Source organism: Carettochelys insculpta, chromosome 6 (assembly GCF_033958435.1).
Source record: "Carettochelys insculpta isolate YL-2023 chromosome 6, ASM3395843v1, whole genome shotgun sequence".
Classification (NCBI taxonomy): domain Eukaryota; kingdom Metazoa; phylum Chordata; order Testudines; family Carettochelyidae; genus Carettochelys; species Carettochelys insculpta.
Window position 1 is genome coordinate 43,674,620 of NC_134142.1, and position 24,588 is coordinate 43,699,207.

At 42.9% G+C, this 24,588-nt stretch overlaps 1 protein-coding gene across 2 annotated transcripts in view; it reads right to left on the bottom strand.

The window, feature by feature from the left end:
- YLPM1 (YLP motif containing 1) overlaps window positions 1-24,588 on the bottom strand; it is a 53,367-nt gene that overhangs the window by 15,161 nt on the left and 13,618 nt on the right. For both annotated transcript variants that reach the window (XM_074996776.1, XM_074996777.1), the window contains exons 4-17: window positions 23,222-23,973; window positions 16,564-19,236; window positions 11,579-11,699; window positions 9,366-9,828; window positions 5,737-5,829; window positions 5,216-5,399; window positions 4,893-5,038; window positions 3,636-3,790; window positions 2,794-2,856; window positions 2,265-2,384; window positions 1,797-1,973; window positions 1,457-1,540; window positions 1,104-1,187; window positions 440-526 (exon numbers count right to left, since the gene is read on the bottom strand). In XM_074996776.1, the coding sequence (XP_074852877.1) occupies window positions 440-526; window positions 1,104-1,187; window positions 1,457-1,540; window positions 1,797-1,973; window positions 2,265-2,384; window positions 2,794-2,856; window positions 3,636-3,790; window positions 4,893-5,038; window positions 5,216-5,399; window positions 5,737-5,829; window positions 9,366-9,828; window positions 11,579-11,699; window positions 16,564-19,236; window positions 23,222-23,973 (5,202 nt within the window). The remainder of the gene's footprint in view (window positions 1-439; window positions 527-1,103; window positions 1,188-1,456; window positions 1,541-1,796; window positions 1,974-2,264; window positions 2,385-2,793; window positions 2,857-3,635; window positions 3,791-4,892; window positions 5,039-5,215; window positions 5,400-5,736; window positions 5,830-9,365; window positions 9,829-11,578; window positions 11,700-16,563; window positions 19,237-23,221; window positions 23,974-24,588) is intronic.

Here is a 24,588-nt window from a genome sequence, read left to right on the forward strand (position 1 = left end):
AGCTGAGCTTAAATAAAATTCTGTTTCCACCATATGATTTCTGTAGATCTTTGTACCTACAAAGGGTCTTCCATATGTAACAGTATATGTGCTTTCTCCTTCTCCACCTGAGAAGTTTCAAACTTGAATTGTCTACAAAAGCAGGCTCCAGTGGGTTGTAGCTGGCAGATGTGTGCCTGGAGCACGCTACCATGCTCTGTTGTGACTACTATTCCTATGCATAGTAAATATAGGCATGGATTGTTTTAGATTAAGAAAAGCAGACCAAAACTTAGTACTAAAATCCTCTCAGACATGCATGAGTAACCAACTGCCAATGATGTATGTATTAGTACTATAATTCTGGGAGTGGCAGAGTTTTAGGATTTACAACTGTTAGACTTCCTCTTAGTTATTATAATGAAATACACTTTGATGGAGAGGGTTAGGCGTCTCCTACCAGTTCGCTTTCTTCTTCCTCTGTTGTATCTTTCTTGCATTCATCTTTCTGATCTTCAATATTCGCATCAAAATCCTCCATCTCCACCTAGTACAAAACACACACAGAATTATGGTGCACTGCTTGACTTCTAAATATTACTTGCTTTACCACGGAGTGCAGAATAGACTGCAAACTCCAACAAACAGAAACTAGAATGAGGGGATTCATTCTCCAGCTACACAGTATGGATCCAGATATCTGTTTTCTGTTAAGAATCTCTGGACTTCCAAAGGGAAAGGACTTAGAGGACTCAATGAGGCTTCACCAAGCCTTTAACATTTTTCAAACTTATGAGCCCACTAATTAAATCAGCTACGGAGCTGCGGAAATGCTCGGTTTCTTCAGAGAAGGAAAAGCTACTCTTTAACTGGTAGTCAACAATCAGTGGAGGACAAAATAGCTTCCACTCTTAAGTAGTAAGAGCACGCTTATCCACAAATGCAGCAATAAAATCCATCAGGTTGCTCCTGTGCCTGGTGAGTCTTAACCCCATCCGCTTTGTAAAGTACTAAATACACTGCAGCTTCGTAATAATAACAAAAATTCTCTTCTACAATTTACATTTTCAATACAAACACAAATACATAAACTCTCAATTTCTTTCAGATATAGTGACACTCACCTCTTCTATAGCAGCATCCTGCAACAAAGAACGGATGTCCAAACGCATCATGTGACGTGGTGCAGTCTCCCAGTGATCGGACATCTAACAAAACACATACAAAAGAAAGCACTTTCTACAATAGGCCACAGTGAAAAAGAGGGTCTTGGATAAGGAGTAAACATATTTTTCTTGAAAACTGTTGCATTGCAGCTATCCCTATTGAAATAATCACAGGGAATACGGGACCACCTTCAAAAGAGTCACGGATACATTTGTTCTAAAAGAAAGAGGCTTCACCAACATCAATGGACATGAAAGCCCAAAGAAATCCAACTTAAGTGACCCATGACTCCACTGCTATATACATTTACCCTATTGATCTCCTTTAGCTTGCGTCCATGGATATTCCTCTTGGAACAAGTCTGGTTATCTGCACTCATCTCAGCTAAATACACCTAGAAAGAAAACAATCAGTATTAGAAACCATAAACTCACAGAAAAATTAACATGTTAATCTCTAAAGCAGTTTTCCCAGAGTGAATGTACATGTGAGCTGCATGTGCAGAAGGTGTACACAGAGATATGTGAGTAAGCATTTAATACTAAAAGGCAGCAAGACCGACCGGGATTTCCATTTAGTCTCATTTTCCTGAAGAAGGGCTTATTGTTTTAATGGTACTGGAGAGGGTGAATAATTTCTGACCTCATTACCTCAAAGCCCTTGGTTTTCGCTGCACTCCAGAACTGCTCAAAATGCCGCACTCTGTCATTGATGGCATCCAGGATAATGAAAGGAAAGAAGCCATCATCCAAGGTCTTTTTGAAAGTTTTAAACATACTGGTGCGGTAGGTCTCTTCCATGTCAGCCTCATACTCGTACTCCATCACCTGAATCCAGGACAAAAAGCATGTCAGGAGAAAGAAGTAGTTCTAAACTGTCTAGAGTTCAACTCCTGATATCACAACCACTGAGCATATGGGCAATGGAAGCAAACTTCCCTCTGCAAGTAGAGTTCTAAAGAACTTGCCCACAAATTATCTCTAATTTGCCACACACAGAAATTGCTTATTCAAAAGAGCACCATTGCATCACAACAACAGGTTTTAGCCCTAATTATAAATGCATCTTTCCTTCACTTCTTAAGCAAAGAACAAGTCAGAGACACAAACCGACTATACCTTTTTTTTCACTTTTTTCCCCGTATCTGGGTCTCTCTCTTCTTTTTCCACTTCAGTGATGAAATAGTCATCCAGGCTGAGAACTCTGGGTGCAGGTCCTCCACATTCCACCTCTTTGTCCTGGGAAGGAAATAACCAGGAAATATAATTTCCCTTCAACCATGTGGGCCCTCAGTATGCCCAGGCCACACCCCAGCGATCCGATCCGCATTCAGTAAGAGAAAGAAAATAACATTTTACTATCTCCTGCAACTTAACACTTTTCTTTTTATTTCAGTCAACCCAGGTGCCTTTCCCTCTAGTTCTATAAGGGACTATCCAAACATTTGTAGAACTAGAATCTAAAGCAATGAGAGACTAAGGTTCCAGATCCAAGATTGCTTCTTCCAAATCTCCCATTGTGCATGGGACAAACGGAAAGGAAAGGTGATAAGAAGCGTCCATGAAGAACCAGGTGCCTAAAGATATGCTGATGTTTTACAGTTAAGAGAGTGGCAACATACAGGAAAGGAGCTATTTATCTACTTACCCGGATGAGCTTTGCTACATGTGTCTTTCCACTGCCAGGCAGTCCTCTCATTATGATGACAATCTGATATAAAGACAGCATAAGAGAAAGATAATTATGGGCTGCATCCAACAGATTCCCTGAGTATGAGAGGTGCTCTTGTTCACAATCCTGCATACCCACTGGATAACAGAATCACAAAACAGACCAAGCACTATGACATATTCCCTGACTGTTTATTTTGTCCAGAGGGAACCATATCTCAGCAGACACCAACTGAAGATGTGTCCTTACAAAGTAAGATTGAAGAGAATTTGTTAAAATAAAGTTAGTTGTATGAGGCGACCTACCATAACTATACAATTCTATACCAATTTATGCATACCTGCATTTTCCTCCCCTCCTTAGACAGTATATGGCCTAGCCACCCCAATCTCACATCACACAGTCACACTGTTCTCAGAAAGAATTCCGAAACACATAAATGGAATCCTTGTCTTACATTCTCAAATCCAAGAGGTTTAAATCTCACATGTATTTCATCTGAGCTGTGTCATTCCATTTGTATTATCACCAAAGCCTTCTTAGAGCTCCTCCAAAGTGAACCTTCATAGCCTTTTTCCCCCCTAATACCTTTCATGCAATCTTTATGTGGGCTATGAAACACAAAAATTAACATGGTACATTGTAGATGTTCAATCTGCTCCCCATGTGGAAATTTGCAAATTATCCAGTGGCTTTAGATGGGACAGGGATTTGCTTCAAGAAACATGTATACCTCATATGAAGGAAATGTGTGACAATACAGGCCCCTTAACATTGCTTGTTGTCTAAAGAATGGATAGCAGCACCTTGCTACTCACCCTCTCTGGCCTGCTATCCCGTCCTGGTGGCTTCAAGATATCATCCACATTCTTAGATTCTGGTTTCCTCTCTACCCGGGGAGCAGGGGGTGGCTGGCGGGGTACTGATGAAGTAGAAACAGGCATCCTCTCCTCAGGGTAATTTCTCCGATCACCTATACATTTCAGAAATTGCACATAAGTATTTTCTCAGCTCACTGAAATCAGAAACCTCAATCAGATATCTCAGTTCACAGGATTCTAGCAGACCTCAGTATTTCCAAAGCTATTTGCTTTAGCTTCAATTTAAGATCAAACTGAGAGGAGAAGGCAAAGATAAGGTCATTTAACTAATGCCATAAAAACAGAAAATTTGGACTGATAGAAATATGGCCAGTTTTCCAAGAGGCAGAAAAATAGTCAAAGAAAATACAGATGTAAATAAAAGATTTTAGTTTGTCTGTAAAATGGAGATAACCTACATCCCAAAGCAATTCTGAAGTCTAACTGATGCTTATAAAATGCTCTGAATATGTAAATCCCCTATATAAATGCTAAGGATCCTTAATCCACATAAACAAAGGAAATGGACTGGTCTTTGTCATTCTGCAATCAGCATATACTGGTCTATGAATAATTCACAATCCTGCAGAGCAGGGAAAAGAAGTCAGATGCAACTGGGAATGCCACAAGAAATTATTTTATTGGAATTCAGACTACTCTGGTAGCCTCCTAAGTGGTTCTAAATAGTTTTGTTGTTTCTCATTTTCACTCTGGTGCTCAGATACCATTGCACAGAGTTTATTGTAAATCCAGGATGGACAGTTTGTCATTTTTCATACATGATATTGATCAGTGGAATTCTTGTTTCCGGGAGGTATGGAATCTCATCACCCCTGCCCTATGACTTCTGAGAACTGAAATCAAAACAGCTCAGCTCGTGGAGTCCTGATTACTACATACAGGGTCTTGAAATAGTGTTGCACTTTTAATGTCAGGAGTCAGACTTTACAGCTCTCAAAACGAAGTGAGCCATAATTGCAATCTTAAACAATTCTGATCATAGACATTTACATAACCGCTGGACAAAATACCTCTCTGCTACTTTCCAGATCTCATCATAAGTAAAAAACAGAAGATCACAAGAACAAGACAAACAATGCTCTGATAGAAGCCACTAAAATGTATATGCTTTATGGAGTAATACAACTACCAAGCTTTTTCCTCAGTTCCACTTTCCCAACATATAAGTATTACTCTGGGATGACGGAACTATACCTCCAAACACGGAAGATCCATGATCATAGGTTGGGCGATCAGGCTTTCTTTCGTATGATGGTCTTTCAAAGCCCCCTCGCCTTGAGGAGGGATGGTCTTTTTTGTCTCGGTAAGACTGAGTCCTTGAAGGTCCAGTTGGAGGTGCCCTGCCAGAAGAGACAGCATTTGGTATAGCTCAAGGAGTTCAACTATAGAGCACATACTGAATTACCAATCGGTATATGAACATATGTCCTTCAAACAAAATCGCCAGTCTAACAGCACCTAAGGCAGCATCAGTCATGTGGATGCAACTAAGAACCAGCTTGCCCTGCATTGCGTACCTGTCCTCTCGAAGATGGCGTTCTTTCTCAAACCTCTCTCGATCATAGTCACCTGAACCTCGGTCTCTGTGTAGTTCCCGCTCCCTTTTAAAATCTCGGTAATCTGTGTTTGTATTTCCTTGACGCTCAAAGTAAGACTCACGATCCCTGTCTCTGTTGTAACGATCCCGCTGGCCTGAATGTTCTGAAAAAAGAAACACTCAAAATCTGAACCACTGGGGTGTTTTTTTTTTGGGTAAGAAAAAGAGGAGCTGGTACTCAGCCAGCTCCCCACCCTCAGCCAATCCCATGTCTGGGGATGCCAAGGCACTGCTACTCAGTACCATCAATCACTGCCCCCCAACCCCACCCCCAAAAAAAGGGTGGGGGGTAACAATGGGAACAGAAAAAGCATAGGAATAATGTTATCATTATGAACAGACAATATCCAGCATGGAACAGTAGTCTAGTAGTCTCAGCTATCCACATGCTACCTGCCTGTCTTTCTAAAAGGCTATCAAAATTAGCTAAGCAGTGCCTACCTTTTGAAAATGGTTGTCTCTCAGGCAGAGGTTCTGGACGTAGAGTTATTCTCTCCCCGTATGGAATCTGTTCAACTTTACTAGTGGTTATATCTGGTAAAGAAATTGGGCAAGGAAACAATTAAGACTATTGTCCCAAAGTGCATCCCTCAGCCATCTCCTTCCCTAATTAAAAGCAATAACACAGTGACATTCAAAGTGATAAATGGGCCTAAGCATATATTAGTGAATGCCACATAAGCAATGCTTGTTCTATGTTAATGTTAACTGAATACCACTCAGAGAAACAACTACTTGCATAAGAAAAAGCTAGTTAAATTAATTTTTAAGTGACAAATTGGAGGAACTGTCCCAGACTCAGAGGTCATTAGAGGAGGCTTTAGAACAAACTGATAAACAGTAATAAGTCACTGGGCCAAGAGTATATTCACCCTAGAGTTCTAAAAAAAAAAACTGCAGAATTATTGTGATTATAACCTATCATTTGAATAATATTTTGTACTAAATGACTGGAGGATAGCTAATGCAACACCAGTTTTTAAAAAGGGTTCCAGAAGTGATCCCAGCAATTACAGGCTGGTAAGTCTTACTTCAGTACTGGGCAAACAAACTGTTTGAAACTATAGTAAAGAATAGGATTGTCAGACAGAGATCTGAACATTGTTTAGGAAGAGCAACATAGATTTTGTAAAAGGAAATCATGCCTCAACAATCTACTGTAACCCTCTGAGTGGGTCAACAGTCATGTGGACAAGGGGGATACAAATGATGCTATGTCCTTAGATTTACAGAAAGTCTTTGATAAGACCACTCACCAAAGGCTCTTCAGTAAAATAGTAAAAAGAGTGAGGATGCAAAATTTGCAGATGATGCAAAATGACTCAAGAGTTTTCTTATAAGCTAGTTGTTTCAAGACTAAAACTTTGTAAGTGGAAGTAAATAACCATGTATTCTACTGAAAATAACAAACATCTTTTACTACAGTTGAAATTATAGGAAAAGCAAGTTTAACTGTCAAAAGTTAAAATTTGTTGTGCAAAAGGAGTGATTCAAAGAGGACAGCTACTAGGGGAAGTGATGCCACATATAGGCTACGTCTACACGTGAAGCCAACACCGAAATAGCTTATTTCGATGTAGCAACATCGAAATAGGCTATTTCGATGAATAACGTCTACACGTCCTCCAGGGCTGGCAACGTCGATGTTCAACTTCGACGTTGCGCGGCACCACATCGAAATAGGCGCTGCGAGGGAACGTCTACACGCCAAAGTAGCACACATCGAAATAAGGGTGCCAGGCACAGCTGCAGACAGGGTCACAGGGCAGACTCAACAGCAAGCCGCTCCCTTAAAGGGCCCCTCCCAGACACACTTGCACTAAACACCACAAGATACACAGAGCTGACAACTGGTTGCAGACCCTGTGCCTGCAGCATGGATCCCCAGCTGCTGCAGCAGCAGTCAGAAGCCCTGGGCTAAGGGCTGCTGCACACGGTGACCATAGAGCCCCGCAGGGGCTGGAGAGAGAGCATCTCTCAACCCCCCAGCTGATGGCTGCCATGGAGGACCCGGCAATTTCGACGTTGCGGGACGCGGATCGTCTACACGGTCCCTACTTCGACGTTGAACGTCGAAGTAGGGCGCTATTCCGATCCCCTCATGAGGTTAGCGACTTCGACGTCTCGCCGCCTAACGTCGAAGTTAACTTCGAAATAGCGCCCGACGCCTGTAGCCGCGACGGGCACTATTTCGAAGTTAGTGCCGCTACTTCAAAGTAGCGTGCACGTGTAGACACAGCTATACAGAATCTCTTCCTTTATCACAAATGATCTCTGGCTGATGAAGCTAGGGACAGCAGCACAAATAATGGGATCTTGTCAGACCCAAATAATTACTGGTAAGTTGCAGAGAGAATAATGATAGCTAGCTCATAACACTCATTGCTAAAATAACTGCATTCTAGCAAAATCTCTTTTTAAAGTAGTGTAAAACCATAGGAAAGGAACTCTCATTAAAAGCTTCATATTAAATTATATAGTTTTGGGAAATTCAGTGTTAAATCTGAACCCCACCCATCATTTTTGGTCAGCCAGTTGACTGAAGTGCAAACACTTGAAGGGAAGAAATTTGTCTTCATTCCTGCCTGAAGAAGATCTCATATACTTTAGGTAATATATGGACAAATAATAAAAGAACAATAACATTAAATGCTCTATTTGTAAAGGTTCAAAGAGTGGCCCATTTTATTACTGGTGAACTTGCGGTCGGATAAAAAGACGTTGGGTTTACTGCAGAGGATCAATATTGCACTAGTTATGATACATTGTTTTGTGATGCTATCACAAGGAATAGCGTTGACTACAACCAGAGGTGGCAATAATCATTTAAATTCATCTGAAGCACCACAACTTCACAGCATGGAAGGAAGAAGTAAGCTAATGAACAGATCACTACCAAACTGATGGACCATGAAAAACGCATCATGGACTATAAACATCTGGTATCTCCTGCGAAATCTGACTATTGTAAAGGTGTCAAGGTATTGCCCCTCCTACTTCTGCCTGCCTTCAGACCTTGGTAACTAGAGAGCAAAGGCTTTTGGCTAGGCACTCAGCTCTGTAGTCAGATACGCTGCCAGCAACAGCAAAGAAATGAGAGTGGCGTGGTATTGGAAGCAACGAGTGGCAGGCAGTGCGAGACTGGCCTTATGGGTAAGCAACAGCCCAGGATGCTGTGGTCACACACTATGTTCCCTCACTGCTGGGACCCAAGCTCTCTATAACATCCAAGTGCTGGGCTTGGAAATGAAGTGGGAGGCTGGGATGCCCTAGTTGGAGGCTCCTAAGGTGTGTCAGGCTCCAGCTGTTAGTTCTGTCTAAGGGTGCGTGTGGGGAAAAGGGGGACCCTTCCTCTTCTCCTGAAAAGGCTGATTCCAGAGCCAGGTCAGACCTACCTCTGGTAACCTCCCCAGGCTGCAGCCTTGACAGCCCAGCTATGAAAGTAACACTGTCACTAGCAGCAGCACAGAAGTGAGGGTGACATGGGATGGTATTGCCGCCCTTACTTGTGTGCAGCTGTTGGCAATGGTGCTGCCTTCAGGGCTGGGCTCCTAGGCAGCAGAGCTGCTCTTTGATCACCCACTTCTTAAAGAAGAGCTGCTGCCCTCAGCAGTACAGAAGTGAGGATGGTAATACTACAACACCCTTACAATCGCCTTGTGATTCCACCACAACCCCATTTTGGGTTGGGGACACCCTCTGCCCCCAACCCCATGTAACAATAATGTGAAATTTCAGATTTAAATATCTGAAACTATGAAATTTAAGATTATTAAAATCCTATGACTGTGAAATTTACCAAAACAGGACCATGAATTTGGTAGGAACCTACTCACAAGCGTAGGCTAATTGTTTAAGAGAGGATATTCATCATATAGCTGCAACCTTCAACGTCACTTCAGCAGATATATTTGGCACTACATAATGATGTACAGAACTTACAAAATGATCGTGTTAAGCCTGTGGGCACACTTTGTGTGGTAAATACCACTCAAAGCATGAGCCTTTAGAAAGCAGCTCTGTTTACATGGCCTTAAAATAGAGGTAAAGTTATTTTTTCCATTACTCACCCCGCCCATGGCCATAGTCCACAGTCTGTTGAATTATAGGTGGCTTAGGAATTGATGCAGATACAGATGAAGAAGTGGGAGTATGACTGGGAGGAGATATTTTCACAGAAGATGACGCTGTGGGTGGCAGCCCTGACTCTGATTTACATAATGCAAACTCCAGATTTCCTCCTTTATCTTCACTGGTATCCCAGAGTCCATGAAAAGAATCCTCATCCCAACGCTCCTGTTTCACAGCACCAGAGGCTGGCTTTATAGCTGGAGTCTGAGTTGGGGTTGTAGCTGCAGCAGGAATTGGAGCAACCGGTCTTGTCACCGGGGCAGCTGGTCTCGTCATGGGGGCACCTGCCCTCGTCACTGGGGTGGGCTGCCTGAATAGCACTGGTGGCTTTACAATAACAGCAGGAGAAGGTTTGATGGGCTGAGATTCTACTGGTGTCTCAGATGACAGTTGAGAAGATGCCTAGACATGGGAAACACTTTTGAATAAGTATCGGTAACCAGCTTCCCTCACCTCATGTGAAAAAAGTAAACAAAGCCCTCTCTGAACAATCTGTGTCCCTGCACGACAGGATCAAACTACAAGTGTCCAGTTCAAGTCAGGTCAGCTCTGATCACCTCCTCCAACCTGTGAGACTGGCATCATGGAGATGGATGAATACCCTGTTCCTGCTAGCCGCTGTCACCTTGCTGCACTGCTGGGAAGTAAGCAGGTTTGCAAGTCACACTGCTTCTCACGCCACAGTGCGTACAGAACAGCATGGTAGCGGTAGCAGGCAAGAATGGGGTATGCAACTGTTGTCATACTAACCCCACGTGCAGAAGATAACTGAAGACAGACCACATGCACTGGGTTAGGGGAGCAGAGAGGCTCTCTGTCCCCCCTCCTCAACCTGTCCCCCACGATACACTAGAACAAGGCCGTGGCAATACAATTTCAGGAGAAAGTGTCAGGTCTGGATGGGGTTGGAAAAAGACGAGATGTTCTCAGGTCAGGTTTGAGTTGGCTATGCCAGGCTCAGGTTCAGGCCAGGTTAGTTTTCAAAATTAGGCCTGAGAAGACTTCTAGTCCAAGATGAGAAGGATGCTTTCATGACACACTGGAATTCATACATTCCTAACCATTAGCATTTTCAGGTCCCCTCATAGACGAGCACAACTCCATGCTGGTATGTTAAAAAAAAAAAAAAAAGTCATTCAAGGACTGGTTAGTGTGCGCTCACTACAAGAAACCTCTAAACCCATTATGTCAAAAATGAATAAAGCTTTATTGTAATAGTTCTCTTATCCAAAATAACGTTACTAATTAAACTCTCTCTTCAATCAAAGCACCTTTGGAGAATTCTGCACCACTCTGTGCATGTATAATCAAGGTACCATACATATATTTAACGTTTTTCACATTTGGCACAGGGGAGGGTACTATGATGACAAAGCAAAGCAGAGCAGCAAATCATGGCCAGACAGGAAAGAGAAAGAGTTTGCCTTTTTTCACAGAACCTGTCAGACCAAGTAAGGGTATATGGAACGACAGACAGGGGTTCAGAGAGGCTAGTGGGGGAGGACAGACTGAGGCAGGGGCTGAATGGGAGTGTAGGCACAGGGCCATGAGGGGGGGTGGGGTGCAAGGCCATATGGGGTAAGGGTGTGGTTGAGTGTAGGCACAGAGACAAATGCAGGGGGAGGGAAAGGACATGCAGGGCCACATGGAGACAGAGAAGGGTTGGCTGAGGGGATTTATAGCACAGTGAGTGCTGGGCATGAAAACCAGCACCATCAGGCAACTATAAATGCAGCACTCCTCCAGGAGATTATCGGAATGCCTGGGGCATACTAGAAATTGGTATGGAAAAAGCTGGAAAAAGCATGTCATGTTCCCTCAGTCTGAGAAACGCACGTCATGAGACACACTACTCTTGTCCCCAACAAGAGTAACAGAACAGAAACAGAATCTCACAGCAGCAGAATCTCACTTACTTGTTTCAATAAAATACGGACTCAGTTTTCCATATGGATTTGTAGATTATCAAAGTCCAGTTTGTGAAGTTTAACTGAGTGCATGGTATTACTTTATGAGTTAGCTACCTCAGTTTTCTTAGTCTCACTGTCAGAAGCCAGGAAATATCTTTCCTAGCTAGATTCCCAATTTGAACTAATGTAGACATCCTTGTGAATGATCACAATTATTTCACTCCTTTAGAAATTTCATTTACCTGAAATGCACGTGGCCTTGTAGCTGTTGCTTGTGATCTAGAAGTTTCCTGTGATGACAGGTCAGGCAGCTGGGGATCAGCCACAAAGTCTTTCAGCTTCTGCAGCTGTTCCTTTTGTTCCCTGCACATCAAACACAAAAAATGTCACCATTCTGTGGTATAAATGCACCATTAAAAATAAAGGAATCAATTTTTACAACAACAAAATACACCATAGCTCTATTAAGAATCAATACTCACTATAGAGTTTATTGCTGGGATAAACTAGGACATAAGCAGCTGGTATCACACTAATAGCCAGCATACTGGAAGAGAGAGCTTAGACTGTAAACTCTTTGATCCACGGATCATCTTTTTGTTGTGTTTGCAGGGTACCTGGCACAATGAGGTTCTGGTCTGTGACTGCGACTCCTAATTGCAATCTCAATACAAATAATAAATGACAGTAGGAGCAATGGCAAACTCCCCTAACATCCAGTAATCTACGGACACTGAGGAATCTATTAGCATCCCAAGAATGCATATCACTGCAACAAATTAAAGGAAGACAATTTCAGTTATTTACTAAGTGCTAATGACGTACCAAAGTTTTCAAAAAACTGTCACAGAAGGTTCTGAGATACGAGCAGGTGTCAAGTGGAGCTGAAGATGGCTTTCTACCAATAAGGTCAGTCACTTGGGGAAGGGAAGGGAAGGGAAGGGAAGGTTAGGTTAGCTGCAGTGTTACTGACACAGAGTGATGTTTTCCGAACACAAAATGGACAACTGTATGTTTCTGGAAGGCTGACAGGCTGCTAACCCTGAAGGAGGTGTTAAAGTTCTCTTCTATGTCAGCAGTAGACTTAAAGGATTCTGACTGACTGCCACCAACCAAGATTAGTACGTATCTGATTTCTAAGAAGTGGAGAAGCTATCTTTGATCCAGTCAATCTTTTCTCAGCATGTTTTACAAAATTCTTCACTCTGAGTGGTGCTAGACTGACTTCAAATGAGGGAAGGCAGTCAGTCAGCAATTATCATAAAAAATAAGCATGGTACAAACTAAGATAATCTATATTAAGTGGACTAAGATCTGGCTAACTGATGGATTTCAAAACATAACTACTAATAGTGAATCATTAATAATTATGGTGACTTTACAGGAGTTTCAAGGGGATCAGTTCTTGTTCTGTGTTTTTACCAACAAATTACAAGAAAATGTAAAATCATAGCTGATATAATTTGAAGATGACACAAATATTGGTGATGTAGTGAATAATAAAGAGAACAAGCTAAATTTAGGAATTAAAGATGGGCAGTCATATTTATAGGACATGTATATGGTAGGGAGAGATTGAAAGTGACTCTGAAAAGGACCTACCAGTCACTAGATAAACCACTGAACATGAGCTTCCAATGTAAAGCTGTGGCAAAAAGGCTAACCCAATATTTGGATGCATAAACAGGGGAATGTTAAACACAGAGAGGCGATATCAACCTCACACAAAGAACAGGTGAGACCACTACTAGAAAACTGTCTAATTCTGGTGTCTAAACTTTAAAAATGAGTGTGAAAAATTGGAAAGGGTTCATTCAGAGAAGTACTACAAAAATTAAATTTAGGTCTGGAAAACACATCTTACACTGAGAGATTTAAAAACTTTATCTGCTAACCAAAAAGAAAGTTAAGAAATACTAAATCAAGTCTTTAAAGTACCAATACTGGAAGTAAATATTAGAATTAATGGCGCTCTTTAGCCTAGCACTAGCATAAGAAGCTGCAATAATGAGAAGCTGACGTTAGGGAAATTCAAACAGGAAACAAGACAACTTTTAAACAGTGAAACACTGGTGCAGATTACCAACGCACATGGTTATTTCATCATTATTTGGAGTTTTTAAACCAAGATTGACTGAAAATCAAAAGGATGTAGGTGCCTCATCTGGGCACTTTTGAAAATCTCAAAGAAGTCATTGGTCTTGATAATGTTCACTTACAGTAGAAGTGAAAAAACCCTTAACTGCAGGAATTACTGTGTGAAACTCTACGATCTTTATTACATAGCTATGAAAAGGCAAAATGCGTTCAGGTCAATATGCGGAACAGTTCCTTTGGTTGAAATTCTGCATTTGCTTTAGTGTCTGCAGCATAGGAATGCAAGATTCCTTGCTCAGCAATCAGACTCACTTTACAGTTTTTGTCAGGGGCAGTGCAATAGGTCAGCCATGAACCGTATCAATCTATTAGGGAGGAACTGGCAACCAAAATAGCCAGAAGAGCTATTTCTTTCGAATTCTGTAAACACTCAGTAATTCAAGAGCAGCAATGTCTGTGAATACAAGATGATGCTTAATAAATAATGTCAAAATCAGTTTTTGAAACCCCTATTTTAAGAACAGCGCACATACAATGATTTGTAAAGTGATACACATTTGCCGGGGGACATTCACAAACCTTTGCACATTTTATTTCCTCACCCTTTACATGTGTGTTTGTACGACTGTCTTCCTGACTTTCACTCTCAAACCTATTTCAATTATGTCAATTTTACTTCACATTTAATTTCAGTTTTCTTCTTAAAATGCATGGTGCCCTTCACAGCTGGAATGCTGCAAGCTTCCTTTTCCTTTTCAAAGTCAAGACTTTATTAGCAACATGATCAAAACACAGATACAGTATCATATCCCATAATGCACTGCACATATTAAAGGGGGAGTTAACCAACATTTCGAGATCGTATCATTTGCTACTTAGATATGAATTGTTCATTGTTGGGCTTTTAGATGTTCACCATTTATCAAAAAAAAGTCAGGAGGGTTTTTTATACTTTGCAATTATAGCACTGGGAGCCATAAAAAGGTCCTTAAAGCACGGATTCCCAACCTACACATCGAGAAACAAACATGGGTCACCATTACATTTTCTAAGGGTTGTCAGCTGGCTGGCTCCGAGCCTCATGTGGCTCTTTAAGGAACCATTTGCAGCTCCCACCACTGCCGCCACTCACTCTTCCGGCTCCCAGTCCCTGCCCTGCCTCACAGAAATGGAACTCAATTTAATTGGTTTAATGGCCAGCAAGAGGGATCTGGCTGTTAACCCAATTAAATTAAGTCCCATTTCAGTACAGCAGGGCAGGGAACCGCCCTTGCTGCAGGATGGGGAAAGGATCAAGAGTGCTGAGGGGAGCTGTGCAGAGGAGGCGGCGGCAGTGGCCTGGCAAAGGAGCAGCGGGGGGTGGAGGGGGGAGCACCAGCAGCGCTTCTGTGAGGTAGGTAGGTGGGGGGGGGAGCTTTGGGGCTGCGACAGGTTTAAACCTGGGCAAAATGGGGGGCGAACCAAGAATTATAAAAAAAGATTTTCCAAGATGAGCACCTCCCTCCACCTTTGGTTTTTAATTGCCTTGGGTCACAAAGTCTTACTGAATTGTCAGAATGGGTCATCATCTCAAAAAGATTGGGAACCGCTGCCTTAAAGAGAGACATGTGGCTCTGGAACCACAGGCTGCGCACCCCTGTATTTTGGCAATGAAGAGAAAGTAAATGTTCTAGAAGGTAGAATCCTACAGTTACTAGACAAACAGGGGGTTATGGAGTCCACTAGTACCCTGATTCCTTGGTTGGATAAAATTCTCCAACAGAATGTTTTAAAAGCTTGCTGAGATCATGAATCTCCAAGGGCAGACTAGCACAGTCCATCTGTGTGCCTGGGGAGAGACAAACCACAATCCTTTTCTGGAGGAGACTGACTGACCAGGAAATTGAGGACGAGCACTAGGTTCCCTCTATCTACGTCATCTGTATCTAGATTAAATACTGAGGCTAGTGCGTGGGAGTGGGTAGAGAAATTCATAATAAACTAAATATAAAATCTTGGTTCTAGGTGCTGGAGGTATTATTCACATGGATACTGAAATCTCAATAAATGAGTAACGGAGACTCCACAACAAGGCTGGTTAGTAAACCTGTTAGGTCCACTACGAATCCAGCGCTGAGGTGGTCTACAAACCAGTAGTATTTGCTGAATCTCAGACTAAATGACCCATTTGACAAATTTAATTTTGGAGGTCACCTGTGACATTTCTGCAGATCTGTTTACTTATTATCATCCAGCATGCTTGCTTCTCAACACAAACTGAATATGACAAAAAAAGTTCCTTCTTTTCCCTGAACACTGTTGTCTTCCTTTCCTCCTGACAATGGAAAAAAATCTTCTCTTTCAGGCACTTGGGTTTACTAGTTGCATGTGATTTTCCATTAATCTTCCTTTCTCAAGTCTGTAAATTCCTGTTGCTATTTCCAGTACATTATCAAAACTATATGATCTTTCCTTTGTTCTTATGAGCAAAATTCTTACATCTGAACTAGTACTTTTTTTTTTCCATTTTGATTGCTCTAATGTCCACATCTCTGCCCTTCCTAATTTCAGTAACACTTACCTCCAGTGTGTTCAAAACACAATAGCTCAGGACATCTTCAGGCACTGCCTCTATGCCACTCCCTTCTTGGTTTCCTCATAACTTTTACATCAAATTAAAGTTTTTTGTCCACATCATTACTGATTTTCACAATCCTACTTCTTCCTATGTTCTGTGTATTTGCAATATTCTCATCCTCACAGTATCTGGGTTCAATTAAAATATACTGAAGATTCAAAAGGACTGAAGAAAAATTAAGATAGTAATATATTGAGAGTTTCACAGAATAAGAAAGCGATAATGCTTAAAGCCAAACGTTTATCACCTTTGGGGGTGAGTAAGGAAACTACTACCCTTCTCACAGCATTGTACTTGGTCTTAAAATATCAGCCAGCCTAGGGGCACTTCACTGAAGCACCATGTGTTGACAACTATAAGGGGCATAATACCAGAACATACAGAACAATTGCCCATACCAATAAAGCAAATCCTGTGATCCTACTTGACAGTATTTAATACAATTCCATTGATTGGTTCAGACAAACTAGTAACGTTTTTCCCCTAAAGAAATTACAAGGTTAACCAACTCACCGAAGCATTTTCAGCTCCTGGGCAGCCTTCAAAATTATTTCATGTTGCCTTTGACTAAGGACCATTACCCCTCCAAGTGACTGTTCAGGGTCCAGATTTGGCTCTGCTCCCAGTATGTCAGATGAACGTGGTGGTGGAAGAGGTGGATTGAGCTGATCCTCCAAAGGTCGTAGCCTTTCTACTTCATCTGAATACCATCTATCAGACAACCGTTCCCTCTCCCAATCAGTCCTTTCAGGAAGGTAATCTCGCTTCTCCCTCGATGTATCACGTCTCTCTGGATACTCTCGGATCCTTAACTCTCCCCTTTCGCGGACGTCTCTGTCGTAGAGATCCCGGTCTCGCTCCTCCCTCCACCGGTCCTCCCGGTACCTGTCCAGAGGTGGAAGTGGTGGCAAAGGTGGAAGAGGGGGAATGTCCAGATCACGACTTGGTGTATCTCGGTCATCTCGAAGTCTCGAGTAATCTCTGTCCCATTTTCTATCTAATTCTCGATCATAAATATCCAAGGGTCTTCTAACTCTGTCCGCATCTCTATCTAACTCCCTGTCCCTTGGCCTTTCCCAATCATCCCACCAAGTGTCTCGCCTGTCAAGATCAGAAGGCAAAGGAGGTAGAGGAGGAAGAGGGGATAGTGGAGGCAATGAAAGACGACGTGGTATCCTGTCATCTCTGTCATATGGATCCAAGCGATCACCCTGAAAATCTGTGTCATGCTCTCTCCAATATCGATCTCTCTCCCAATCATCTAACTGTTCACGCTCTAAAGGATGGGCATCTCGCCTATCTAATGAAGATTCCTCTGGCATCCTCTCCTCTTCATGACTCCAGGGAGCCCTTGGTTGTTCCTCTCGATGATACAAAGATAATTTCTCACAGTTGTCTCCTAGGCGGATTGGTTTATCAATACCACTGGTCTCAGGCCTGCCCATTTCCCTCTCCCGGCTACCTGATCGCCTGACAGGACCCCTTTCCCAGTTTTCAGGCCGCATGACAGGACTCCTTTCCCAGCTTCCTGAGTGCCCCCTATCCCTGCTGCCTGCCCGGCCAGCTGGTTCTATCTCTCGGTTAGACAATACTCTCTCTCGGCTGCCTGAGTGCCCAGCTGGCCCCATATCCCAGCTTCCTGACCGCCCATCTGGCAACTTCTCCCTGTTATCTGACCGCCTATCCAGCTGCTCCTCCCAGCTGCTAACTCTCTGGACCATCCCCCGGCCTCGGGTGGCTGCCTGTCTGGGTAATCCTCTACCTCTGTTTGTTAGACCTCTTCCTCGGCAATCTTCCATCCTGCCCTGCCCCCTGTCTTGGCCGTCGTCCATCCTGCCCTGCCCCCAGCTGGGGCCGTCATCCATCCTGCCCTGCCCCCAGCCGGGGCCGTCATCCATCCTTCCTTGCCCCCAGCCGGGGCCGTCATCCATCCTTCCTTGCCCCCAGCCGGGACCGTCATCCATCCTGCCCTGCCCCCAGCCAGGGCCATCATCCATCCTGCCCTGCCCCCAGCCAGGGCCATCATCCATCCTGCCCTGCCCCCAGCCGGGGCCATCATCCATCCTGCCCTGCCCCCAGCCGGGGCCGTCATCCATCCTGCCCTGTCCCCGTCCACGGCCGTCATCCATCCTGCCCTGTCCCCGTCCACGGCCGTCATCCATCCTGCCCCGTCCCCGACCGTCGTCCATCCTAAACTGTCCCCGTCCACGTCCGTCGTCCATCCTGCCCTGGCCCCGTCCCCGTCCGTCGTCCATCCTGCCCTGGCCCCGTCCCCGTCCGTCGTCCACCCGGCCCAGGCCCCGCCCCCGTCCGTCGTCCACCCGGCCCAGGCCCCGCCCCCGTCCGTCGTCCATCCGGCCCCTGCCTCGGCCTCGGCCATCATCCATCCTGCCCCTGCCCCGGCCTCTGCTTACTGGTCCAGTGCCACTAATGTCTTCTGGCTGAACAGGCCCTTTACCCTGGTTATTTTCTGAGCCAGATATTCCTTTAGCCTGACTATTTTCTGAAATGGGCAATTTACTATCTGTAGATTTCAAGTCTTTACTTCCTGTTACAGGGGTTGGAAGTAAGGGTACTTTTCCTCCTGTCCTTGGAGGAACAGCAGGCTGCACAGTTATAGGTGTACTGGGGAGTGGTGCTGGCTTTTGATTCTGAACAGGTGGAGGCTGAGTAACTGATTTTGTCTCTTCTAATTGCTGTGCAGGATCCTGAGAACTCCAAGTCCACTTTTTTGGCTTTGGAATAGGTTCTTTGACTTCAGCTTTGGGTGGTTCCTGGTGAGCTTTTGTCAGGCTCTCAGCTGCCTGCACTGGACCAGAATTCTGTGTATTTGTATTAAAGGAAATTGGAGTATGTTGAGTTTTAGTTGCCAACTGCTGATTGACAGCCTGGTCAGCAAAAGGGTCTCTCTTTTCTGTTTGGGGCTCTGCTTGAGACTGCAGTTGTCCTATGGGAGGTTTGGTCACCCTCTGTCGGGAACTGGGCATCTGTGATGTACTTGGGGAAGTATAAAATTGTGCTGCTGGCCCACGGGGGATAGTTCCCCATTTGCTTGATGACCTTCTATCTGAATTATGACCTTCAACTCTTGGCCTTGGCCCTTCCAAGTGCTGGCCTTCAAAATGAGGCCCTGTCTGTTTTGGTCCTTCAGATGCGTCAAAGCCTTTTCCCTGAGGTCCATCAAACCTACAAGTAAAACAAGAAGCTTATGCAAATGAACAAATTAAGTGAGAATTCTCTTGAAGATATTTTCACTTTATAAAACTACATTCATACAAACCTCTGTGTGTCTCATAAGCAAACCCATTGAATCAATACAGATATATGCACTTCAATCTCACAATAAACAACTGAGACCAACATACCCACTTGCAGACTCAGCAATCTCTAGGAAATAATGCTAGATGAAAGCGTGTAATAAGGAGGAGGGAGAAAACTTGTTCTTTTTGGCCTCTGAGGATAGAACAAGAGGCAATGACTTAAACTGCAGCAAGAGAGGTTCAGGTTGGACATTAGGAAAAAGTTCCTAACTGTCAGGGTGGTCAAACTGTGGAATAAACTGCCAAGGGAGGTTGTGGAATCTCCATCGCTGGAGATATTTAAGAACAGGTTAGATATACGTCTATCAGGGATGGTTTAGTAACAGAGAGGGAGCCATGCTAGTCTATATACTTTCAAAACAAAAAGCAGCCAAGTAGCACTTTAAAGACTAGCAAAATAATTTATTAGGTGAGCTTTCATGGGACAGACCCACTTCTTCAGACCATAGCCATACCACAACAGACATGGCTATGGTCTGAAGAAGTGGGTCCATCCCACGAAAGCTCACCTAATAAATTATTTTGCTAGTCTTTAAAGTGCTACTTGACTGCTTTTTGTTTTGATAGGGATAGTTTAGACAGTACTTGGTCCTGCCATTGGGACAGTGGGCTGGACTCGATGGCCTCTCAAGGTCCCTTCCAGCCCTAGTATTCTATGATTCTATGAGCCACAAAACAATCAGCGTCATGCTGTAATGTTGCATCCATACGTAACATTATGTCACTCTGTATTGTTTCATATCATCTGAGCCATCATGCACACACATTTAATGGATTTTTTCCCTGCTGATGTGAGAGCTGCCACTTTTGAACTGATCTAGTATATGTAACAGTGGCTGAAAGTGTAAATTTCAGTGATGAAGACTAGTTTCAGGACAAATGTTGGCTGAAAATCTTAGCTGGAAATCAAGCTGACGTACATTTCATATTCTTTATGGAAATGTGCTTCTGAATATGCATAACTGGAAAATGTTTTATGCAAAATATTCTGGGTGCAGTATCATTTGAAAAGTTGTAATATTCTATTTGTATGCATGTACCATTTCTACATCTGAAATCTGGAATACCACCCATCAGAAACAATGAAGCCAGACACAGAGCTAACAGCCCATTAGCAAGAGACAACTGAGTGGCAGATAACTGTTTTCACACAGTCATTACTAACTCATGGACCCTGGGTACTACAAAGATATGTGACCATGCCACTTGATGCTGGAACCCATCTTGAATTTTGTACTTTTCCCCAAGGAGCTGGGGAAGCTAACAAAGGCTTCCTGCCCTTGGCAAAATCTACATAAGGCAAGAGATGTAACCAATAAGGCTACGTCTACACTGTAGCCCTATCTCAAAATAACTTATTTCAAATTTGGTGCTGGCCACTCATCACCAATGTCCAAAATAAGTGCCTGTTTTGAACTTCCCACTATTCCTCTCAAGTTGAGGGGGAGTGGGAATGAAATACTGCACTCGAAATAGCTTAAGGGTTTCTACTTTGAGATACAAATGTGTTCTGAAATAGAAATCACAGTGTAACCATAGCCCTAAGTGTCTTCCGACGGTTTTACAGACTGCTCCCCACCCCAAGAGTATACCTGTAAACACGCAGAAACATAATGATTGTAACAATGAAGAACAGCTGGACCTAGGTCAGAAAAAGACATCTCTAGTCTGAGAAGGATTTCACCTGAAATAAGAACTAGGGGGATGAATTATGATTTGTAACAAGTTCTCCTAGTGTACTAAATTTAGCTTGCATGTTTTGTTTTGTTTTAGTTTGTTTAGTAGCCTACATTTTTCTGACTGTTCTTCCGGCTACTTAAAATCCTACTTTTTACAAATCACTTTTGTTTGTTAATGAACCCAGTATAAATAATTGCTACCAGGTGCCGGGGGGGGCGGGTTGGGGGGAGAAGAGCAGCTGCGAATCTCTCTTTATGTGAGAAAGAGGCAGGACAATGTGAGCTTGCTCTGCATAAAACTTCATATGGAGTAAGACAGATTTATTTGGGATTCTGCTTCCATTGGGGCTGTGCACCTGAGTGCTGTGGCAAGACCTTCAGAATGACCCTTCTCAGAGCCAAATTGATCTCACGTCTGTTTTACTCTGCTGTAAGATGTGACACCATCTCTGTGTCAGTTCTGAAGATCAGAGGGAGTAGCTCAATAAGACAGGTAGTGGGGCCTACCCCTCCCCCCACGAATATATCTAGTTCTTGTTTTAACCCTGTTATAATTTCAGCCTTCACATCATCTGGCAGTGAGTTCCATGGGAAGATTGTGCATTGTAGAAAGACAGACTTCATTTCGTTGTTTTAAACCTACTGCCTATTAATTTGTAATTTTTATGTTATGAATAAACAACATTTCATTATTTACTTTCGCCACACCAGTAACAATTTTATAGACTGATTATATCCCCCCTTAGTCATCACTTTTTCAATCTGAAAAGCTAGCATCACTCTGGTGAAGGTTTGTAAGACACTAGCACTCACTTAGGTTTAATTGAAATCGCTCCAGAGTATAAAAATCCACTCCCCAGAGTAACAAAAGTTACACTGACCTAAACTCTGGTGTGCACAGTACTATGCTGGAGTTCTCCCATTGACATAGGTACATCACTGGGAGAGGTGATGTAATTATCCTGATAACAGAGCTCTCTTTCACTGACACAGAACATCTGCATTTACATCACAAAAAACAATCAATCCTGTAGCATCTTGAAGATGAACAAATTTACTTATTTTCAGATTGGAGTAGATAATAAGAATCCAGGGTTTATAGGGAGAAGGAAAAAGGAGGGGAAAAAGTGGGGGGGCACCTGTCATCCTACTAAAGACAGCTGACCCTCCCTTTTTTCCCTCCCTCCTCCTTCCTCCTCACCTCCACTACGTAAACCTGTATTCTTATTATCTACTCCAATCTGAAAACCTGAAGTGGGTCCTATCCATGAAAGCACATTACCTAATAAATACATTTCTAAGTCTTTAAGGTGCTACAGGACTGATTGTTTTTTGTGAAGCTTCAGACTAACATGGCTGCCTCTCTGGGCATATACATCAATATAACCAATGTACTGTAGCAATTCTAGTTTATACTAGCCCTAAGAAACTTACGTTCAGTAATTATGCTGGAACTCTGATATGAAATGAGCACAGAAATTAATTAAATTTAAATGAAAAGAAACTAAAAATACAGGAAATATTTTTCTGCCTCCTTCCCATATAAAGCAATTATTGTGATTGTAAAAGGCATGCTATGTGCTTTAGAATGGAGATGTGTGGGTACACAGGACAATCTCACTAGAAAGACATGACCTATCTGAGATAATGCCCATGTGACTAGGAATATTTCTCTGACTTTCCTGTCACTGAGGCCACATCTACACTATGGACGCTAGAAGAGCACATCTGCAACAAAGACAGTTGCAGCATCAATGGAAATATTTTTTCCATTCACGCAGGTAAACTACTACCCCAGTAAACAGTAGTTTACACAAAACATTTTCTGTCGACAATCACATTTCCACTGGAGGCTAGGTTAATTTAACTACTGTGCTCTGGGGAGGAGGTGGGGGCAGATGTGAATTTTTCACACCTCTCAAGGTCAATCTAAATTTTAAGGGTAGACCAATCAGGCACAAGATAAATAGAATGCACAGAATGTATTTTTAAAGAATCACAAAACAAAACCTATTATGTTGCACACACAATTTCCCCTGAAAAGAAATGAAAATGAAAAACATATGACAGATTTTCTCACACTGCTTAATGCACAACTGACACTCTGGTAAGGAGAGGAGTATACGAATCTGTACAGATCAGAATGTGTGCGAACTTAGGAAAAAGACCTACCTAGGACCTCGTGGTCCTTCAATGAATGGGCCTCTGGGTGGGTCTGGAAGTAATCCACCTGATTTAACTGGTTTATCCTGGATGTTAGTGGCAGGGGGTACATAGGCTGAAGGTACTGTAGAAGTTTTTAATTCTCCAGCTGCTGGTTCAGAAGCAGAAATAACTGGCGCAGCTTGCTTACTCAGATGAACTTGAGAGTTTCCTTGGTCTTTAGAGTCAGAAGATGAAGTTATTTCAGAATGACAAGGTAAATCTGCAGGTGAATCAGATACTTTAAATACAAAAGAATCAGGAATAGGAAGCAGAGCTGGCCTTGTTGTCTTAGTGACACGGAAAACCTGAGAGGTGGGTGTTGTGGGTTCAGATGAGTTAGACAACTGAAGATCAGAAGACAGAGGTGGGGGAGCCTGTGGAGGTGCAGCTGAAGGCAAAGATGCAGGCGTAACAGGCATGCTTCCTTGAGAGATTTGAGAGTACGGAGCCAAAGGAGTTGGCAGTGCAACATTCCCAGTATATTGAGTCTTCATGTTTCGAAGAGAGTTCACTTTCTCCTGAAGATGGGACTGAGTAGCTTTCATCTGTTCCTGCCATGTTTTCCACTGTTTCTCATATTCTTGAAGCTGATCTTTGTGAGGATAGGTCTGAAGCTGATCTTGCCATCCTTGAAATTCACGCTCCCATTCTTTGTGAAGTTGTTGGAACTGTTTCTGCTGTGTTTCATAATGCTGGAGCTGCATATCCAAGGTCATTGTCTGAAAGAAAAAGATAGAAATGCCAAAAAATACATTTTAAGTTCCTTTTGAATCCACATGCTTGAAAATTCCTGCCTGCCAATTTTTTGTTTATGCAGAAGTTTGAGAGAAAAGTTACATAGAAACAAAAGTAAACATATCTTATCTGACATCGACATACCTCATCCAGCATAACTCCAACGTATATGCTGTAATGCCAGATAAGGGCAAACACTTCCATACAAAAAGCCCACATCACTAAAGGCTGGGGGAAGGTGGAGTAGGTAGAGATTACTTCTGCATCTCCCACAATGAGTATATCTACACTTATGGGAAAATCGACATTTTGGTAGTCGATCTTCTGGGATTCAGTTTAGCCTTAGCTGAGGACATGCTGAATTGAACTGTCATGGAGCAGCTGTTGACCCCAGTAATCCTGGTAGTTGTGAGGAATAAGGAAAGTCAAGGGGAAAGTTTCTCTCATCAACCTCCTGTTATGTGGACAGGGGCAAAAACTTATTTTAGATAAGTCAACTCCAGCTACACAATTCTTGTAGCTGGCTTTGTGTATCTAAAATCAATTTTACTTCCTAGAGTAGACCTGGCCTTTGTGTCTGTAACACGTCTAACACAGCG